The sequence below is a fragment of the Macrosteles quadrilineatus genome, unplaced genomic scaffold (assembly GCF_028750875.1).
Source record: "Macrosteles quadrilineatus isolate MER2022 unplaced genomic scaffold, UCM_ALF_1.0 Scaffold_442__1_contigs__length_67513, whole genome shotgun sequence".
Classification (NCBI taxonomy): Eukaryota; Metazoa; Arthropoda; class Insecta; order Hemiptera; family Cicadellidae; genus Macrosteles; species Macrosteles quadrilineatus.
The window spans coordinates 22,043-43,115 of record NW_026543035.1 but is presented as its reverse complement, the minus strand read 5'-3'; the positions used below and the strand labels follow the sequence as shown (position 1 = coordinate 43,115).

At 34.2% G+C, this 21,073-nt stretch overlaps 2 protein-coding genes across 2 annotated transcripts; one reads left to right on the top strand and one right to left on the bottom strand.

Annotated features, from left to right (window-relative positions):
• Positions 1-2,016: 2,016 nt before the first annotated feature.
• Positions 2,017-16,241, bottom strand: LOC128982522 (uncharacterized). Its single transcript, XM_054401481.1, has 5 exons — positions 16,160-16,241; positions 7,440-7,672; positions 4,292-4,472; positions 3,055-3,151; positions 2,017-2,163 (listed from the first exon to the last, which is right to left on the bottom strand). The coding sequence occupies exons 1-5, from the start codon at positions 16,218-16,220 to the stop codon at positions 2,094-2,096; spliced, it is 642 nt and encodes a 213-aa protein (XP_054257456.1). The 5' UTR covers positions 16,221-16,241; the 3' UTR covers positions 2,017-2,093.
• A 2,663-nt stretch (positions 16,242-18,904) lies between these two features.
• LOC128982521 (uncharacterized) lies at positions 18,905-20,715 on the top strand (the record flags this gene model as incomplete). The annotated part of the gene is made up of 2 exons (XM_054401480.1): positions 18,905-18,920; positions 19,885-20,715. Coding segments are annotated over exons 1-2 (847 nt in total), but the record flags the coding sequence as incomplete, so codon positions are not given.
• Positions 20,716-21,073: the final 358 nt, after the last annotated feature.

Here is a 21,073-nt window from a genome sequence, read left to right as displayed (position 1 = left end):
AAATTCATATATATATATATATTTATATATATATATATTTATATATATATATATTTATATATGTGTCCGTTAGCGCGATAACTCGAGCAAAAACGATCCGATTTTGATGAAATTCGGTACAAACGTGTAAACCTACGTTTATTCGAACGAGTTCGCGAACCAGCATGATCGGACCGTGGGATCGGGGGTTTATGGGGGGTTTTATGGGGTAAAAATGGGTTTTTCCCATTTTTGACTCAAAATACATAAAATTTTGCAATTTCTTTCTAAACTATTTTGTAGAGCTTAAAAAAACAAATAATTTAGTATATTGAAGCGTTATAATGCACCTAATCGTTACGGAGAAAATTCCAAAAAATTGTAAATTTAAAATTCCCATGTTATTCTTATGGAGAATAAGTAAACTGTTGTAGTTTGCTTGTTTATTAACATATTTTGCCCAAATTTGGAAAATGTTTTTATTTCTTACTAACTATTAACATTTTACATAAAAAAACACTTTTACCCTCCCTGTTGCAGCAAACCTAAGTATGTGTTAAACTGATTCTATTTAAATAAGGAATGTGATATTTTTAAGGAGACGTTTTAGTGTAAATCCAATCAGGCAAATGGAAATTCGCTTAGTCTGCAGGTTTGCTGCGGCGGGGGTATTTATTATTGTCTTTATTATTATTTTTATTATATTGTCCATCCACTTTATTTGAATAATGATTTAACATTCTTTTACCTCTCACTAAAGAATTCTTATTATTTAAATCGATCCCGGTTACGCCCCCGGTCACAATTCTAATCGTGGCAATACATTTACACTTTTGTTGTATGTTTAGTACATTTGTCGTAACTTTGCAAAAACCTATATTTTAAAACATTTTTGTGTTATTTTTGTTGATAACGTTTTATTGATACAATATATCAGAAATAACTTAAAGAGAAGATTGTAGCACGTTAAAAGGGCTTTACAAAAATATAAAATTCGATATGCTTTACTAAAAGGACCACGACAAGAAACTAGAAAAACCGTACAAAACAACCTAATTTGGCGCAAAAACACATATAAATCCGACACCGATAGCTGTGTACGAGTCATATATAGACAGTTTGACCATTCAATGTTGATGTATGTGTCTAAAGAAGTGTTTTTAACTCGGGTGTCACGACTGGACCCACTGTAGTTTCCGGTTATGATGTCTTTAAAATTGCTACATGTTACTATTTCACCAACTATGTTACTTAAAATAAGACCACTACCCCCTTTTATGCAAATAAAAGCACAACAAATCAATGTAATTAGTCCATAGGAATGTTCCCACTATATAAATACCCCCGGTGCAGCAATCTATTTCTATTTGCCTGGATTGATTTTCAACGGGTCGGTTTGTCCCGTATTCAATGTGGCCGGCCTATCGTAAATGTATTTGTAACTTTTATTTTTGTAAAACGTGTAAATTTTATGTGTCGTCAACCTGCATGTATACATTGATGAAGACTTACGTCAGATATTTGACCACATTCAATATGATGTTTTAAATAAGGATTTGATAATGGGACTTTGTTCCCGAAACTAGTCATCCATTGACTAAGTTAAGACTGAAGACGGAACAAGGTACGTAACCTATTATATACACAATTGTTGTTTTGTTATAGCTCTCAATAAATACTTTAAAATATCAATATGTCATAACCATAAACAAAGTGAAAAAAGCATGAATGTTGATAATACTAATGAATTTGTCTTATTAGTGTTAAACAATTTTATTTAGGTGTTTAACTCAGATTTTTTTAAACAATAATCCCTTTGTGATTAGAGAAAATAATAATATAAGCTGTAATAATAATAATAATAATATAAATACATATTTAACGTAAAAGCAATTTCCCACCGTTCACTTTCCATTCATATTTCAGCCCAATTTTTTCCATAAAAAATATTAAGGTCATATTATAAATCTCAAGTGATAAAAAATCTGTTAAATTTATATATTAATAAATGATCTGTTGGGTCCAGAAAACAAGGCATTCACGTTTCAAGATAATTTATTACTATGTAAATAAATTACAAATAATTTCCATAAAATAAATAAATACTATTTCCATTATTGTAGGCCTACTTCCTCTTCTTCATCTTCTTCTTCAACTTCACCTCCTCCGCCTGCTTCAGAAGATCTATAACAAATTGTACAATCACATTAGAAACTGTGAAAATTAATAGTATTAAAAGGGAACGTATCATATAAAGAATACACCCCTCATAACCTCGTTAAGAGGAGGCTTAAGGAATAAAGTGTCAGCCTGGTGATAGGACGAGAAATTAACCCTGCTTTTTAATAACAGTTTAAAACTGATAAATAATTTCATTTTTGAGTTGTTGCCTTGAGATTAAGGAAAGTAAATAAAAGAAACGTCTTTTAATACTTACGGTAGGGGATATACAAAAAACATGGTAAGTGGTGATCGATTTTGATTGGACACTCCAATCATCCTCAGACCCAATAGGCAAATGACCCTTATACCCTATTGGCTACGGGGAGCACCGGCCAATACATTTTAATTGACAAAGAAATTTAATTTAGGCTTTCAAGCTACATATTACTGACCTCATCTAGGCATAAGATCAATTACATTCAACCAAAATATTTTCTTTGGCACCTAAAATGGTGAACATTCTTGGAATGCATATAAATCAAGATGACAGTGGTGAATGATAATTTTTCCCTGTAAACTAAATTCCCTTGACTCGAAAAGGAAGTTTTGGAATCAACGTCACTGTAGTTCGTCATGTAACAAGTGTTCCTTACTGTTTAAACACATTTAATAAGTATGGTTGGCCCTATTGAAAAAGTTATTTACGTACTCGGAAAATAAAGTCTGAAAACATGTTAACGTACAACACACTTTATGATATACAGACAACTTCAATTTATTGGAGTGTACTCAATGTCAATCATATGCTGATTTCAATAAAGGTGAAAGTTGTTCGAGAATTCGTTTGAATACATCAAAACTAAAAATATATTAACGTCATCCACAATGTTATAAGGTAGAGAATTAACTTACTTTCGATCTAGTCTGGATTTAGCTTGTTGCAGCCACTTTCCCATCCAGGTCTTCACCACTTCCTCAGTTGCCACTGGATTTACTTTTTTTACAGCTTCTGTAATCAAACATCCTTTTAAATAAGTATTAACATAGTTTATAAAACTTCCATCATTAATTGCAAGATTTATAATAACACAGTCCAAACTCTGATTGAAGGCATTACTATAATCAAGGCCTACATCTATAAACACCGGTCTGAGCTTGTTTAACTCGGAGAAAATTAACCTTTCATCGGGCGCATCACTGAAGTTACCTCCGGGTCACAACATTTTTCATTATAAAAACCATAGTTTGTGTTTGGCAGGGCTGTTGCCTGCCGTACCTCAAACACCTCTTTTGCAGGATTGGTGTCGGCTACTCTTACGCCTTTCCCAGTTGTCAAACAACATTGGGAAGTGGTTTGCGTCACTCAAGGTAGCTTCCGTGTGCGCCCTTTTGTTTGACGTTATTTATCGATATTATAAAATGGATGAAGCAGAACAAATAGCGAGATTGTTGGCTAGTGTTAAAAGGGAGGACAGGGAAGAAGATTTAGTAGAAAGGCCCACTGGTGCCACTGGCGAGTTTGTTCGGGTATTATTTTTTTAAAGAAAGAGATCTTTGACAAAATGAGTATAGTCCTTCTAACAAATGATTTTTTTCATCTGACAATAGGTGGTTTATTTCATTTGAAATTTTTTTAAGAGCTTTGAAAAAATAAGTTGTCTTTATAAAAAGGATTTTTCATAAGGACCATACAAATGTTTTTTTTTGTCATACACTGATGCAATTTTTATCTAAGAGCTTTGATTAAATGAGTTGTCCTTGTAACAAATCAATATTTTCATTATACCATACGTGTTTTTATGTAATACAATATTGAAAATTGTATATAATAGTACTGTATATGTACAAAAAGTAAGTTTTTTTTTATCCACAACACTTAAGTATTTGTATTGTTTAATAAACACTTACTATTTTATAAAGAACTTAATCGTGTAAAAACTCATTAAAATTTGTTTCTTACAGTTTTATTGCTATTAGACGGGTTTTACTCAACATATGTATAGTTTTCGTATTCCCAGAGGTAACTTCCGTGAGCGCCCTTTGGTTTTTGAAAATCAATGCGCCCGACAGAAGGTTAAATACAAGCTCAATGTATAGGATTGTCAATTAACACTAAAGAAATTGTGATAAAAAATAAAAAGCTTCTTACCGAGTGCGATTTTGCAAGCATTCGTTTTCGAAAATGCAATTTTCTTCGTCTTTTGTTTGTTTTTTGCAGCGTGACCGCTGTAAGAGAATGATACCGCGACCTCGTAGGACATCAACCGTCGTAGACAGTTGTATGTCATTGATCTTACATCCTTCCCCCCGACAGAGGTTAGAACCTTAAACTGAAAAAAAATATATATTATTTGATTGTTTAATTAAGTGGACATAATATGAAGATAACTGTTAAAAATAGTTAATGAAAGTATAAGTGCTGTGTTAATTTGTACAATTCACACATTTAATGACAACCTGCAAACCTGCAGACTTAGCGAATTTCCATCTGCCTGATTGGATTTAAACTAAAATGTCTCATTAAAAATATCAAATTTTTCCCTATTTAAACAGAATTAGTTTAATGAGTACTTAGGTTTGCTGCAACAGGGAGGGTAAAAAAGTTTTTTTTATGTAAAATATTAAAAGGTACTGTGGTTTAGTAAGAAATTAATGTATTTTCCAAATTAGATTAAAATATGTTCATAAACAAGCTAACTACAACAGTTGACTTATTCTCCATAAGAATAACATGGGAATTTTAAAATTACAATTTTTTGAATTTTCTCCTTAACAATTAGGCGCATAATAACGCTTCAATATACTAAATTATTTGTTTTTTTAAGCTCTACAAAATGGTTTAAAAAGAAATTGTGAAATTTTGTGTTTTTAGGGTAAAATATGAGAAAAACCTATTTTTACCCCATAAAACCCCCCATAAACCCCCGTTCCCATAGTCCGATCATGCTGGTTCGCGAACTCATTCAAGTTTATCCCGCCTTACACCTTCAAACCAAATTTTATCAAAATCGGACAAAAATTACTCAAGTTATCGTGCGGATGGACACACACACACACACATATATATATATATATATATATATATATATATCTCTATATATAGATATATAAAAATTTGAACGAATGGTGTTTTTGGCCTCTGGGGACATCAAAATGAAAAAGTAAATCGGTCCCGGGCTTAGGTCTTACCATGAGACCTACGGTAACAGGTTTGCTACTTCCGTATAGGGAAATTCGCTAATAGTTAATGAAAGTATAAGTGCTGTGTTAATTTGTACAATTCACACATTTAATGACAGTCAAATTTTTTACGAACATAACTTAATGTGTTTTCTTTATACACAATTTAAAACAAGAAAACCCCAAAGTCTGTTAGGCCCCGGCCACACGAGGCGGTTTAACCGCGCGAAGTTAAGGGGCTCGACAACACATTGAATCAAATGAGAGTGGCCACACGAGGCGACGTTTAGCCGCATGTGCGGTTGAGCCGCGACATGTCGTCCCCCGACCGCGCGAAGTTAAGCCGCGTTGGGGGGATGACACACGTAGTCTTATGAGAGTGGCCACACGATACGGTTCGACCGCGCGGCAGCCGCGCTTATTGGAGATATTCTTCGGACACTTCCAGTGCTTTTTTAGTTTGTTTTGTGTAATTGTTAACGGTTGTGTGGTGTTCAAAAAATGTTTGATGTTATTGTCAGACGTTCCTCAGCACTAATTGAACTTCTCATGAGTGTATCTTCTTTAGCTACATGTGGTTGGCGCAATTCAAGTAACTTGTCGAACGATGCAGTAACACTAAACACATATATACGGTAATAACCAAAATAACTCCGAACTATGGTTTCGCATGTGCTCGTAAAAAGTTTGGAACACAATGTTAATTATATATAAATACTAGCAGAGTACCCGTCCTTCGTACGGGGTTGGAATATAAGTATAAAATGCTTATTGCAGTTATACTTAAGCTTTGCAATTGCAATGGGTGGAGGACACAGTTTGATAAAATTTGCTTTTTTAAATTTACAGTATTCTATAGTATTACACATCTACCATAGCCATAATGTTCTACCATTTCACCAAACAATAGAGAAAAATAAATTATCAATTCGCAAAATATCACAATTTATTCATGAAATGAAAAACATAAACATAACTGTAAACAATCCTACTTTGACAGTTCTCATTGCGAATCACAGTTTTTTGTTGCTGCTTAGTTCAAATTAGCTGTTTTCGTAAATGCAAAAAAAATATAGTGCTGCACCCTGTTGGTAAATCTTATAACTTTTTAATGCTTTTCCATATCATAGAACCAACTTTTTTAGTTGAAACAGCTGACTAAATTCTTTAATTCCCTTTAAATATGAATACTTATAAGGTTAACATGGGGAATTACAGAGCCACTGGGGCGGAGCCCGAAAGGATTTTTGAGATAAGAATATGCCTATATGTTAATCGGGAATGTAAGCTATCATCATGCCAAATTTCAGCCCAATCCGTCCAGTGGTTTATGCGTGATTGAACTTCAAACAAACAAACAAACAAACAAACAAACAAACAAACACACAAACTTTCACATTTATAATATTAGTAAGATATCATTTGAACAGATGGTGTTTTTGGCCTCTGGGGGCCACAAAACGAAAAAGTAAATCAGTCCAGGGTCTAAGGTGTCACCATGAGACATACGGTAATAGTTTCTTCCCTATGGGAAATTCTCTAAAAGGGTACTTGGAGCTGTTTTTACTATTTATATATATTTATTCGTAAATAAATGGATTGTTTAAAGACAAAATAAAGTATAATTTAAACATAGCTTTAAGCTTGGGTTTTGACTTGTTAAGGTTTGTAATTACACATCGGGCATGTGACCTAGACAGTTTTCTGCACAGAAACGTCAAAGTCAGACAGTGAAAATCCTGACCAAGAAGTGTGTCAGACCTTGTTACGATCCCTTTTAAGCATCAATATGTTTTATGGTCAGCCTATAATTTCAGATTTTAAGGGTTTGTACAATATTGATATAAAAACATCCTGAAAAAGTCCCAAAAAGGCTACAGCTTTGAGTTTACTTTGTGATACCTATGGTTTCCACATTCATTACTTTTTCAACGTTCCTGCACCACAATATTAATGACCACATAACTTATTAATACAAAATTGCGTACTTTGCTGTGGTTGGAAAACTACTGACGGCTATGAATCTCAGAGCATAGATCGATCAGTGTTCAAAATACTGAATAGGATAAGTTACTAGGTAAGAATTTTTTTTTGCAATGAAAAATAGACAAACTTACCAACTGCCTATTAAATTCAGAGGTTTCTAATTTCTTCTCTAAGTCTTCCATCTCATTTAAATTCTTAACTGGTATTATCCTTCCTATTATTTCGTTTTCAAATTTTACATTTTCCTGTTCTTTGTTGTACATAGCAAGGTTATCAACTTTTTTGCTTAATTTTTTAACAGTGTCTGCGAGGACAATTACTTCTTCCTGAAGCTTATGAACCATGACAAAAAGTCTATTACTATCTGAAAATATAATTTAACACCAATCACAAATCAACATTAAACATAAAATACAATGTAACTAGTGGCTTGTAGGGGCAATAGCCCCTATATATATTCTAATAATTATTTTGTACAAATTATTAGCCTCATGGGCTACATTGAATTATTGTTTAACGTTTTTGTGTATTATAATATGTATAATAGTTATTACATACCTGCATAATGCATTTTGATGTATGTTCTGTTTAAAATAAACATTCCAAAGGACATGTGGTGTGTTTATAACATAAACTTTCTAATCATAATACAACCAAAGAACATTTTCTAATAGTAATAATCTTCATTACTACTGGGCTTTAATTACATTTATTTAGATTTCTTTAATTATAGACAAATTTACTTAGAAAAACACATAGAGATAATGGCATCATCCAAATTGTAAAATGGTAATTCTATAACAAAATCTCCCTGAAAACAACATTTGTTGTATAGTATCCATTTTGGTCGATTCCTTGGTCTTTATTTGGTTCTAGTACTATTTTAACATCATCTGGCCGCTTTACCTGGCTGAACGCAACATAAAGTTGACCATGATGACACTGGGGAGTGGGAAAGTCATTGGATTTTTCAAATACAGTAAATGCCAACATTAGTGTGTGCGCAATGCACCACAATGAATGCACCCACCGTTCATTGTTCCTACGCTGTGTAATGCAATCTCATTTAAAAGTGGTAATCTATACACAGGAATAACTTCATGTTCATCTGATGCCTATTTATTCTTCTTCCATTAATATTGTGCCAAATCTGGCGCTTTGTTGTTCTCATTTTGAGGAACAATACCTCTGCGTGGCTGCCTACCTCTGCTTGGTAGTCTTCCGACATTATACATTATTACTGTGCAAAAGAACAATCCATTGAAAAAAGTATCAAATTGTTCGTTCAAAAGAGTTTATCTAGTTTTCACTTTGTGTTGTTGTTTACTACTCCACTAACAATTTTACAATAACAAAATAATGCACATTCAGGTGTGGTTATAATTTTTCAATCATTGGCTAACAAAATTTTACTGTATATAAAGTTATGATCAAACCAATTTGGACATACGGAATTCAACTTTGGGGGACCTCGAGCAAATCCAACATCGAAATTCTTGAACGATTTCAGGCTAAGGCACTGAGAAGAATTATTGGCGCACCCGGGTTCGTATCCAACACTACAATTAGGAATGACTTCAAAATTAAATCAGTGAAAGAAGAAATTACAGACCTTAGCAAAAGTTATCAAGAAAAATTAGAATATCATCCGAACAGTCTTGCTGTTAATCTGCTGGACAATAGTCAGTGCATTACCAGGTTAAAAAGTGTTGTGCATGTGCTGGACCTAAGCTACAGATTTCTGTAAATGTTTAAATGACTGATCCAATTTTTGGCAAGACTTGTTGATGAACAGGTGCTTGCTTCCTGACATTGCTTTGATATATGTTTTACTTATTGTTCTCATATTTGAAGTTTGAACAGATTGTAAAATAAATTCTGATAAAAAAAAATTATATAATCACAGCTGTGTTAACACTAAATAAAAATACATAAAATTAGATTCCCGTGCTATTTAAATGTGAATTATTTTATTCTGTAACAACCTTTTGGTGCATAATTCAGAAAAATGAATAATTTTCCCCAAAATTTCATGCCCACACCTTTATAATGAGACCTCTCCCAGCTTTCTACGGCCTCACGTTCGCTCACAATTCCATTGTAAAATTTTGGGCTTACGGAATTAGATATATAGATGCAACAATAGAAGATAGAACAATAAAACAACAACAATAGAACAATAGACCAATAGTCTAGAAAGATATACAGGGTGAGTTTTAAATGAGTTCCCCCCCTACTTTTTTCTACATTTCTTAAGATATCAACTCCGAACCACGTCAGATCAAGGTAGAGTAGTAAGTATTTCATTTTGACTGGGTTTAAATTTTTGGCCGCCATCTTGGATCCGCCATATTGGATACAAAGTAGTTTTTTTTTCAAATGTAAAGGTAGGGTTGTGACCCACCATTTCAAACTAGATTTTTACGCTGATTACGATGCTGCAATCTGTTTTTAAAAATATTGATCCATTCTAAAGTTATGAGAACTTTTTATAACTTTATTTTTACCCCATTATAACATTGTGCATTTACAAACTAAGGCCATAATCTCAAAATAGTGATAGATAAAGATAAGTGGACACCACCATTCATTGTTGACATATTTTCACTTGGTTATGATGGATGTATTTTTTTCAGCCGCCCTCTTGGATCAGCCATTTTGAAACGTATTAAATTATTTTAAATATGAAGGTGGTGTTGTGACCCATAATTTTAAACTACTTTTTTATGCTGAACTTAATGCCGCAATCCGTTTTTTGTTATCAAGCTCATTTAAAACTCACCCTGTATAATACGGTAAGGGCAGTAAATAGACCTATGGGATATACAGTTATTACTAAAAATAATGAAATGTGCTTAATCAGAAAAATGTTATAGGCAATGTTAAACGTGGGGTAAATGTATGCCCGGAACAAATTAACTCCCGGCTAAGTACAAATTTGAAAATTAACCAAAAGGTTTAAACACAGCCAAATGTATTTCAAACTATGCTCTTTTAAATAATCAATAAATAATTATCTTGTTACTATTTCTATAAGTTTAAACGTGTTTAAAATCTCTCCCGTTTATACTCAAAACCGCTTGGAAAATTTAAAAAAATACTAAAATCTGAAATGTAAATATATTTATACTTGTGCACGTATATTTATATGTATAGGCCTACCCATAGATAAAACATTCCAACTGCCAAAGAATGAGCACATTAAATTTGACACATGACAAAAAATCAACCAACTAGTTTATGCAATTATAGTTTTAGGGTGATAAACCGGTGACGACCTATGTTTATGGGTCATATTAATTAATTAAAACAAGTGTGTAATTAGTAACACAAGTTTATTAATAAAACCACATTGTAATCACAACAGATACACAGGGTCACATGTTGAGGAGTTGACGGAAGAGTGTGTGAAGTTGGAATGAAACTGGAGGGTGGAACGGAAGGGGAATGGAGATACATAGAGGAATGGAAACATAGAATATATAATTATACAATACTGTATCAACATCTCCCTTATCAACAAATAACAAAATTTTAACTTTTACTGTTAAGAGTATGTGAAAGAACTAAACAAACATTTTCAGCCTACTCATATCTAGTTAGGTTACAATGAAGTACTAGTTAGCATCAAATGTAAGTCTCCTAGGATTTCTGATTGTTCTACCTCTTTTAGTCACATAACCCTCCATGTTTTGGATAACATTATTTTCATCATGACCACTGGGAGTGGGAGGAATCAAAGGACTGGGCTGAATTAGACATTTTTGTTGGTTGGGAGTGGGACTTTGGTTTTTATGATTAGGATCCTTAGAATTGGTGCTAGGATGAGATGGATTTACATTTTCATCGGGATTGTCAGTTGGAGATAAAATAAAAAACTTTCTGTTGCGATTATAAAATCTACCATTATCATCCTTTACCACATAAGAACGGGGTGCATTTCCTAAAGCTGTTATCTTACCAGGGGACCAAGGACCATCTAGGTTCTTTTTAAAAAGAACTTTGTCATTTACATTCAACTCTGATAAAGGTTTAACATGTTTGTCATAATATTTTTGTACAGACTGTTTTCTTTTATTTACAAGATTGGGGTTTGGTTTTGTGACCTTTGGCTCTAGGAACTTTGCTGAACATGGTAATAATGAATTTAAGTTTCTCGAAAACAATAATTGTGCGGGTGAAGGTAAATTACCTTTAGGAGTGTTCCTGTAATTGAGTAAACCGATGTAGGGGTCTGTGTTTGAATGTTCACATTTTTTCAGTATACCTTTGGCTATTTTTACTCCTGACTCAATCTGTCCGTTGGACTGGGAGTGCTTTGGTGACGATAAGACATGACTAAATTCATAGCTATTTACAAATATTTGAAACTCATGACTAGTGAACTGAGTACCTGGATCAGTTACTAGTATTTGGGGAATTCCATGTCTTGCAAACATTGACTTTAATTTGTTAATAACACCTTTTGAGCTAATATCATTTAGAGACACTAATTCAATGTATTTAGAGTAATAATCCATTACAACTAAGTAGTGCACAGATTTTAATTCAAAGAGGTCTGCTGAAACTTTAGACCATGGCAGGGATGGTATTTCATGAAACAGGATTGGTTCTTTACAGTTATTGGGGGAATGTAAAGCACATGTCATACAATTATTTACAAACTCCTGTATGTCTGACTTTATACTAGGCCAATACAAAATATTTTTTGCTCTCTTTTCACATGTACTTACACCAACATGACCTTCGTGCAGTTTTGTTAACATATCTTTTTGCAAACTGCGAGGAACTATTAATCTATCATTTTTAAACACAAGTTTGTCAATTACATGGAGACTATCCCTCAAGTTCCAAAACGGTTTTACAGAATTGTCAAGATTATTTTTGTTTTCAGGCCACCCAGATTTAACAAATTCTCTTACTTGAACTAAAGTACTGTCCTCATCTGTCTTAGAAACAAACAAGCTAAATTTTTCTCGAGAAATAGGTAAACTATTTTTGAACAAATTAACTTGGCATATTATATCATCATCTGTATGATCAATTTCCTCTTTAGTTTGAAAGGGTAAGGATGACCTTGATAAGGTGTCTGCAATATACAGAAGTTTACCAGGCTTATAGATCACGTCAAGATCATATCTTTGCACTTTTAACAACATAGTTTGCAGTCTCAAAGGGGCTTGTGACAAAGGCTTTTTGAATAAGCTAACTAGGGGCTTATGGTCTGTCTCTACAGTTATTTTCTTAGAAAATATGTACTGATGAAATCTAGTACAACCAAATGCTATGGCTAGCATTTCTTTCTCAATTTGACTATAATTTACCTGGCTCGGAGTCAATGACCTTGAAGCATAGGCCACTGGGTTACTATCACACAATAACACCGCTCCTAGACCTGTTGAGCTACTATCAACAGACAATGTCACAGCTTTTTTAGGATCAAAATAACACAAGACTGGGGGGCTGACCAAAATCTCTTTTAATTTCCGGAACGCGATATCTTGTGGCTGATCCCAACGAAAAACAACATCCTTTCGTAACAACTCTCTTAAAGGTGTTGTTATTGTTGAATAGTTAGGGATGAATTTAGATAGATAATTAGTCACGCAAGAAACCTTTCCAGCTCTTTGCGATCAGCTGGGACCTGCATATGCTGTATCGCAAGAACCTTCGAGGAGTCTGGAGAAACGCTACACTCTGAGTACTCAAACCCGACAAATTTAACTTTAGGCACACGGAACTTGCATTTGGACATGTTAAACTTGATGCCGTTAGCCTTTGCGATTTCTAAGACTTTACGAAGTCGCTCGTCGTGAGATTTTTGATCAGCCGCACTAATACAAATATCATCAAAATAGCACACTACGCCCTCAATATTACCAAATAACTCTGTCATTTTAGATTGAAAATAGTCAGGGGCACAACTGATTCCATAGGGCATACGTAGAAATCTGTATCTTGCAAATGGTGTATTAAAGGTACATAACCTACTTGAATTTTCATCAAGCTTAAACATCCAAAAGGCAGAACTAGCGTCAAGAACAGAATATATTTTAGAATTTGTTAGCTTACTACTAATCTCTTCTGCATTGGGAATTTGACAATGGGGACGCTTTAAATACTTATTTAGATTTCTGGGGTCTAGTACAACTCTAAGACCAGAGCCTTTTTTATTAATTAAAACCATACCATGTACCCATTCAGTAGGTTCGTCTATTTTAACTATTATGCCCAATTTCTCCATTCTGTTTAGCTCATTTTTTAAAGGCTCCAACAAAGCAAAAGGGACTCTTCTTGGAGGCTCAACTTTAGCCTCATAATTACTACACAATTCTAATTTAATCTCACCAGGGATTGTACCTAAGTTACCATCAAACATGGTTTGATAATCTTTGAATACAAAGTCATCAGCGTTTTCAACTGTTACAGAATTCACTGTTCTACTTATGAGACCTAAGCTACAGCAGGTTTCTAGGCCTAACAATGGTGTACATTTTATATCTACTATTACAAAAGAGATTAAGTGTGTTTTGTTCTTAACCTTGCAAATTATATCAACTTTACCAATGACATTTACTTGTTGACCCGTGAAAGATGAAACAGTAACGTTACATTTGTAGATTATGTTCTGATCTAGACCTAACTCTTTGAAAAGTGAAAACGAAATTAGGTTAGTTTGAGCTCCACTGTCAAGTTTAAATTTGACAACTTTACTGTTAATTCCTACGTTTTCAAACCAATCAGCAGAAGTTTGAGTATGATTCACACATTCAATAGTGAAATTCTCAAGGTGTAGGTTATTTTCATCTAGGTTTTCACTAGGTTGAGTCTCATTTAGTTCATCAAAATTTACTTCATTTACTTTTTTGAAGGACTTTGTAGGCCTATTTTGGCTTTTGATTTGATTATTAGTTGGTTTTGACTTAGATTGACAGTAATTTGCAAAATGGTTCTTATGCTTACAAGAAAAACATTCAATACCATACGCGGGACATTGATTCACTAAATGATTTCTACCACAATTTCTACAACTATTAATGAATTTCTTATGATTAGGCCTAAACTTAGACTGGCTATTTGACTGATGAGCGCTGGGTGTCACTTTAGGCTTGGCGAATTTGCTTGAGGCACTAACTTGGGCAATTTGGGCTCCTTCTATTTCTTTAATTTGAATTGACGACAGTTCAGCAGCTTTGCATATGGCAACAGCTTTGTTTAGGGTGAGGTCCGATTCCCGTAAAAGTCTTTCCTTCATATGCTGATTTTCGAGGCCACATATCATTACATCACGCACTAGGTCTTCGCGAAGTTCTTTGAATTCACAGTTTAAGCTTTTATTAACCAAATCTGTGAAGAACGAGTCAAAACTTTCACCGGGATTTTGCTTTCTGGTGAGGAATTTGTGTCTTTCTACAGTCAAGTTCTTCTTTGGGGAAAAGTAGGCCTGGAACTTATCTACCACAGTGTTGTAGTTGGTTAATGAATTAGAGTCTAGATTAAAGGAATTGAAAATTTCGAAACACTTTGCACCTAAATTATGCAAAAGGATTGCAATTTTCCGTTCATCTTCCTCTTTATCAAGGTTTGAGGCAGTTAGGAATATCTTGAAACGTTGATACCAAAACGTCCAATTCTGGGCTAGGTTTCCTTCTAAACTTATGGGGCCTATATTTGAATCGATACTGGCATTTGTATTTGGGCTAGATGATGAGGAAGCCATTTTACTACGGTAATTTGACAGTTCTTACTGAAATTTATTCTTCAATGAAGATTATCCACACTGAGTAATAGGTTATGCTAGGTACTTACGGCAATTCTCGCGTAACCTAACCTAAAACTAATCCACTTTAATCTGCTGACTAGCACTGAATTTAGGTATTTACTCAGGGGAGGTATAGAAGAGGCTACGATGACTGCTGAGGGCTTCTTATTAGCTGAGGGAACGCCATTACCGTAACAAAACGATCGCTAGCCATCGGCCTCGGTGGTCTAATGGTTACGTGCCGGGCTGATATACTGTAGTTCCCGGGTTCGAATCCCGCCGGTGGCATTAACTTTTTGTCCAAGATTTTTTTTATTTTCTGCAAGTTTGGTTGGTTTGGTTTGGTTATTACGGTTTAATTTTATTATTAAGTCATTATAAAATTTTAATTGATCAATTTATAGTTTTATTTTATAAAGAGAATTATTTTTCCGCTTACTATAAACTTTTGTTATATTATTTCTTTATCAGCAAGTTTGGTTAATTCGGTTAGGTTATGATAGTTTAATTTTATAATTAAAAATTAATAAAATTGAATTTTAGGCATTTATAATTTTATATTATGAACAGAACTATTTTTGCGATTAGTAAACCTTCATTGCCAAAGTGCTTTTTACTACAGCGCTGTTCACGGAGGAATTTTGAACTAAATGCCTCTTTGTACGTCCCCTAAGTCAGACCCCTGAATTTACTGTTCACACAAGTGAAAACTAACAACATAACCTGACGCCATGTTTATGGGTCATATTAATTAATTAAAACAAGTGTGTAATTAGTAACACAAGTTTATTAATAAAACCACATTGTAATCACAACAGATACACAGGGTCACATGTTGAGGAGTTGACGGAAGAGTGTGTGTGTGAAGTTGGAATGAAACTGGAGGGTGGAACGGAAGGGGAATGGAGATACATAGAGGAATGGAAACATAGAATATATAATTATACAATACTGTATCAACAACCTATTGCTGAACAGTGTGATGCAGAAAAGACATTGGTTTATTTTGCCGCACACTGTATTTAAAATAGACCATCAAAGCACTAATCAGGATTACCCCTACTTTAAATGTAATAAAATTATACCCACTCTCATTATTGCATCCACTTTTTGTTGGTAACAACTGTCGATGAGGAGTGTGCTGCTGCATAGGTGGCTTAGAAGGAAGTTCTGGTTCTGAAAAATGAACTGAGGTAGAGGGATTTTATCAATACTTTGCATCTCAAGTTCATCTGACAAGTCTTATGCTAACTCATGACTAATTGAACTTAAGCTCAACTTATGCTAAATAGAAGGATTAAGACCAAAATCCCTTGTGTAGACAGCCAACTTAAGCCTAAGAATTTTGATGTAATGTTAAGGCAAAACTAACAGCTAAGCGTAGTAACTGTAAGTCATGGTACGATAAAACTTCTAAAACCATTGCCTAACTTAGAGCCAAATGAATCAGTTTTAGTTCAGAATGGTAAAGCATGGGAACCGGGACGGATAGTAAAATCATATATTACACCCAGGTCATTCATAGTAAAACAGAATGATGGGAGAGAAGTCAGGAGAAACAGGATACATTTAAGGAAGTCCCTAAATCAAAACCCAATGTTTGTTAATCCAGAACTCCTACATAATCCAATCAAACAACCAGAGACTCAAACCCTACATAGACCTACTCCTGAAACTCAAGTTCACACCTAAAACCAATCTGACTTCAGCCCCAACCATGCTCCATCCTTTGGTACCATCCTACCTACACCTATCTCACTCCCAACCTCTAGGTATGGTAGACTGATCAAAAAACCTCAAAGATTAGACTTGTAAACAGGCTATAAGAAACAACTGTTAGATCTTGAGTTAACATAATAAAAGCCATTCTCGTAAAAAAAAGAAAGGAGATGTTTGATATCATATAAGTATTTAATATTATATAGGCTAAGTATTTCTTGCAATTAGTTTTAGTACTCTTTGTATCCATGCTTTAGAGGCCTATGAGGACGATTCCGTTGAGACTCCAGAACTGAATATAGCAACCCATGTTGTATTAAGATGTTAATCCAATTAAATATGATTATTAAACTGACTTAGTGTTTTATTTATGTCGCCTGCACACTAAACAAAAACAGAATGATCTATGTACACAAGTTAAATTTATACTAGTGAACCTGTGCGGCTCAATGCCCCGCAAAATAACATATGAATTTAGAAAACAAATTCAAAAACAAAACAAATATTTTTTTTATTATTTTTAATGATATATTATATATTTATATATTTTAATAAATATATACATATATATATGAATTTGAACGGATGGTGTTTTTGACCTCTGGGGACCTCACAACGAAAAAGTAAATCGGTCCCGGGTCCAGGTCTTACCATGAGACCTACGGTAATAGCTTATTCGCTTATTCGGTATATGGGAAATTCGCTAAAAGAATCAAGTTATATGTAAAAAAAACTATGTTTGTGTAGCAATATTATTCACTTGAAGTAGATGACTTTTTTGATTTGTAGATCAGCTGTTTTGTTTAAAATTATTTAATAATGTCAAAGATTTGTGATTTTAAATACATAAATTATTATATAATAGTAAAGTTGTCTAAAATCATGGTAACATATTCTCAACTAAATTCTACTATTCCCAACATTAAAATAAAGTAGTAAGATCCATTATGGGTAAACTTTAAGGTACACAATCCTTGATTGAAATGTAATATACATTAACAGTCATAATACACAGAAATTATTATGTAGTAGACTTTGACTATTTTCAAGTAACAAACATATGTTTCTGTAAATAAAAATCATCTCCCATGTTATCCTTATGGAGAAATATGAAAATTTAAAGGGCCCCAGAGCCTCACTCTCTAATTATTTCCCTAAAAAGAAAGTTTCCTGCACAACTTCACGTTAAGCTCTTTCCAATGACACCAAAAACATGTCAATCGGTTCAGTAGTTTCGGAGGAGTAATTGTCACAAAAAACCTGCTTGCGTATTAAATAAGTACTAGTGGTCGTCCTGTGGTCGAAACTCGACCAAAAATAATTAATGTACAGACTTCTCTATTTTCTCCCCACACTGTAAATAAAACATGTGATTTGAATTTCTTCCCTTTGTTTTGATTTTCTGTTTACATTTTGTTGTTATTTCGTCACCATCATGGCAACCCATATGGTCCATGTTAATATTTTGAAGTTTTCAAATTCATTTTTTGTGCTTATTTGTTAGCCTATTTTAATTTTTAAAGGCATTCTGCACATCTACAGGAAAATATCTCTCCAACAGTATGCGTAGATTTTCCCTGCGATGCACACGAGCTGAGAAAAAAGGTTTTAAAGAAACATGCTTGCCTATTAATATATAGATAGATAGATAGATATACAGGTGCAGAGATCAGTATTTTACCTGCTAGTTATGTATGGAAAATGAACATTACACACGTAAAACGTAGTTCTTTCTTATGTACTATCAGCCTGGGGAGATGAAAAATTCAAAATCAAACCACTAGGTCTTGTACAATGTAAAATTACAGGTGTAACTGCGGATGTGAATTTTTCTGTAGTGAATGTCGAACATGAACTGCCAATTTTAGGACTGAACGATTGTGTCAATTTAGGACTCATTAAGAGAGTGTCGTCGATATGTTAGAATTTTGAAGATAGTGACGATGTTTTAACCAACTACAACACAGCTTTTGAAGGATTGGGACAGTTTCCAGGCACTCATCATATTCAGCTTAAGGAGGGTGCTGTACCTTACAGTTTGCAGGAAAAACTAAAGGAAAAGTTGGACCAACTTGAGGAGACTGGGGTGATTCGGAAGGTTAACAAACCTACAGCATGAGTCAATCCTCAGGTGATCGTGGAAAAACCCAATAAGTCTTTGAGAATCTGCATAGATCCGATGCCATTGAACAAGGTGGTAATGAGAGAGCACTTTTTTAATGCCACACCCTGATTATATTCTGGTAACATTGAGTGGTTACAAATATTTTACTGTTTTGGATCTTAAGGATGGGTTTTTTCAAATTTTTTTAGACGAGGAGAGCCGTGAACTGTGCACAGTCAGTACCCCATTTGGGAGGTACCAATTTTGTAGATTTCCTTTTGGAATCCGTTCGGGTCCGAAATTTTACGAGAAAATAACTACAAATGCTTTGGAAACCTGAAGGGAGTTAACATAGTACATGATGATATTATTGTAGGAGGAACGACATCGGAAGAGCATGACGAAAATTTAAAGAGAGTTTTGGACACAGCCAAAAAGAGGGCATTAAACCTGATCCAACTCATTAACTCATTTATTATTTTTCTGTGACAGTTTGGATTAAACTTGGAATCAAATTTAATCCAAACAAGATGCAATTTAAGAAGAGCGAAGTTAAGTATCTGGGACACATAGTATCGGCTGCAGGAATCCAACCCGACCCAGATTATGTAAATAGATTATGTAGAAAGGGGTGATGCGGTTATTGGGCATGCTAAAGTATTTATCAAGGTTCATACCGAATTTAGCAAAAATCACTGCACCCCTCAGACATTTGACAAGAAAGGATGTGGACTTCTTATGGACCGTAGAGCCCTGAAGATTATCAAGACATTATAGTCCAGGCTATGCCTAATCCAATTGGCTTGCTGAAAGGGCAGTTGGAATGGCCAAAGAGTTGATTAGGAAAGTACAGTATGACAATAAGAATTTGAAAATGGTTTTTTTGGAGCTTAGGAACATACCCGTTAAGCATCTGGGATATTCTCCAGCTCAGCTGATGTTTTAACGCAGGTGTAAGACAATGAAAATGGAATTGAAGTACTTTTTATAGATTACGGAAACTCTTCTATTTCAACTGAATTCCGAACCCTACCTCCTGAGCTAGCGGAGAAAAAAGCCTTAGCTAAACATTGTGCCTTGAAACTGCCTGAAGGTTTAGAAGAGTGGATAGAATCGGCACTTGAAAAATTTATGGAAATATCTGCAGAAGGCTGTACTCAGTTTGATTTAAAACTAATAACTGAAGGGGATCCAGCAATTGTTGTCTTACACAGCAATGACAAATGTGTAAATGAAGAGTTAAAACCTTTCTGTGATTCAAATGCTCCTGTGACCGCTAAGACTGAAAGTGCCTCTCCAGACCTGACTGGGTATGACAAAGTTGTGTATATTAGTCATATTAATGGTCCTAATGATTTCTACATTCAAGTAGACAGTGCTGAAAGTAGTCCGGTCAAAAATGATGAAAACAACAAAATCCTGGAAGATCAGTTTGTTAGTGAGGTAGTAGAAGGAAGCAAACATGAAGCTGAAATTCAAGACATGATCATGGAAAGTGTTGATGCGAAAATAGAAAACATGCAACTACAAGAAGACATGCAGCAGATTGTGGAGGATTCGCTTGAAAATGCACTCAGTTCAAATCTTGATGAATCCTCTGTAGTAACAGAACAAGAAGTAGACAGTGCTGAAAGTTGTCCGGTCAAAAATGATGAAAACAAAATCCTGGAAGACCATTCTGTTAGTGAGGTAGTTGAAGAAAGCGAACTTGTAACGTTAGATACGAGTTCTTCAAATGGTGTTGGTAACGTCCAAGAAGATGAGGACAGATCGATGAAGAATCCCGAAACTTCTGATTCCGTGAATGAGGCTGAATCAAAAGGTAAACATTGCTTTTTTCACCACTTTTGCCTACATTTTATCGTATTATTCTACACATATAAAATATTTATGTGGAAATATATGCTCTTATGGCGTCTAATAAAACCCAAACATAGAAACCTTGCCTAAAATGGTACCCATCTTGACAAATTATTTGCACCTGCCTATATAACGAACTTTGGCGCACCGGGTTGGTAACATTATTGAAAATAACATGACACTTTGGCTGTAAAATATGGTAGGCTACAAAGAGAAAATACTATTTAAGCAGCTACTGTCATGACAGAAATGTCATATTCGTTTTTAAACTAGATCACATAATCCTTTATAAGATACGTTGATTAACAATATGTAAACGT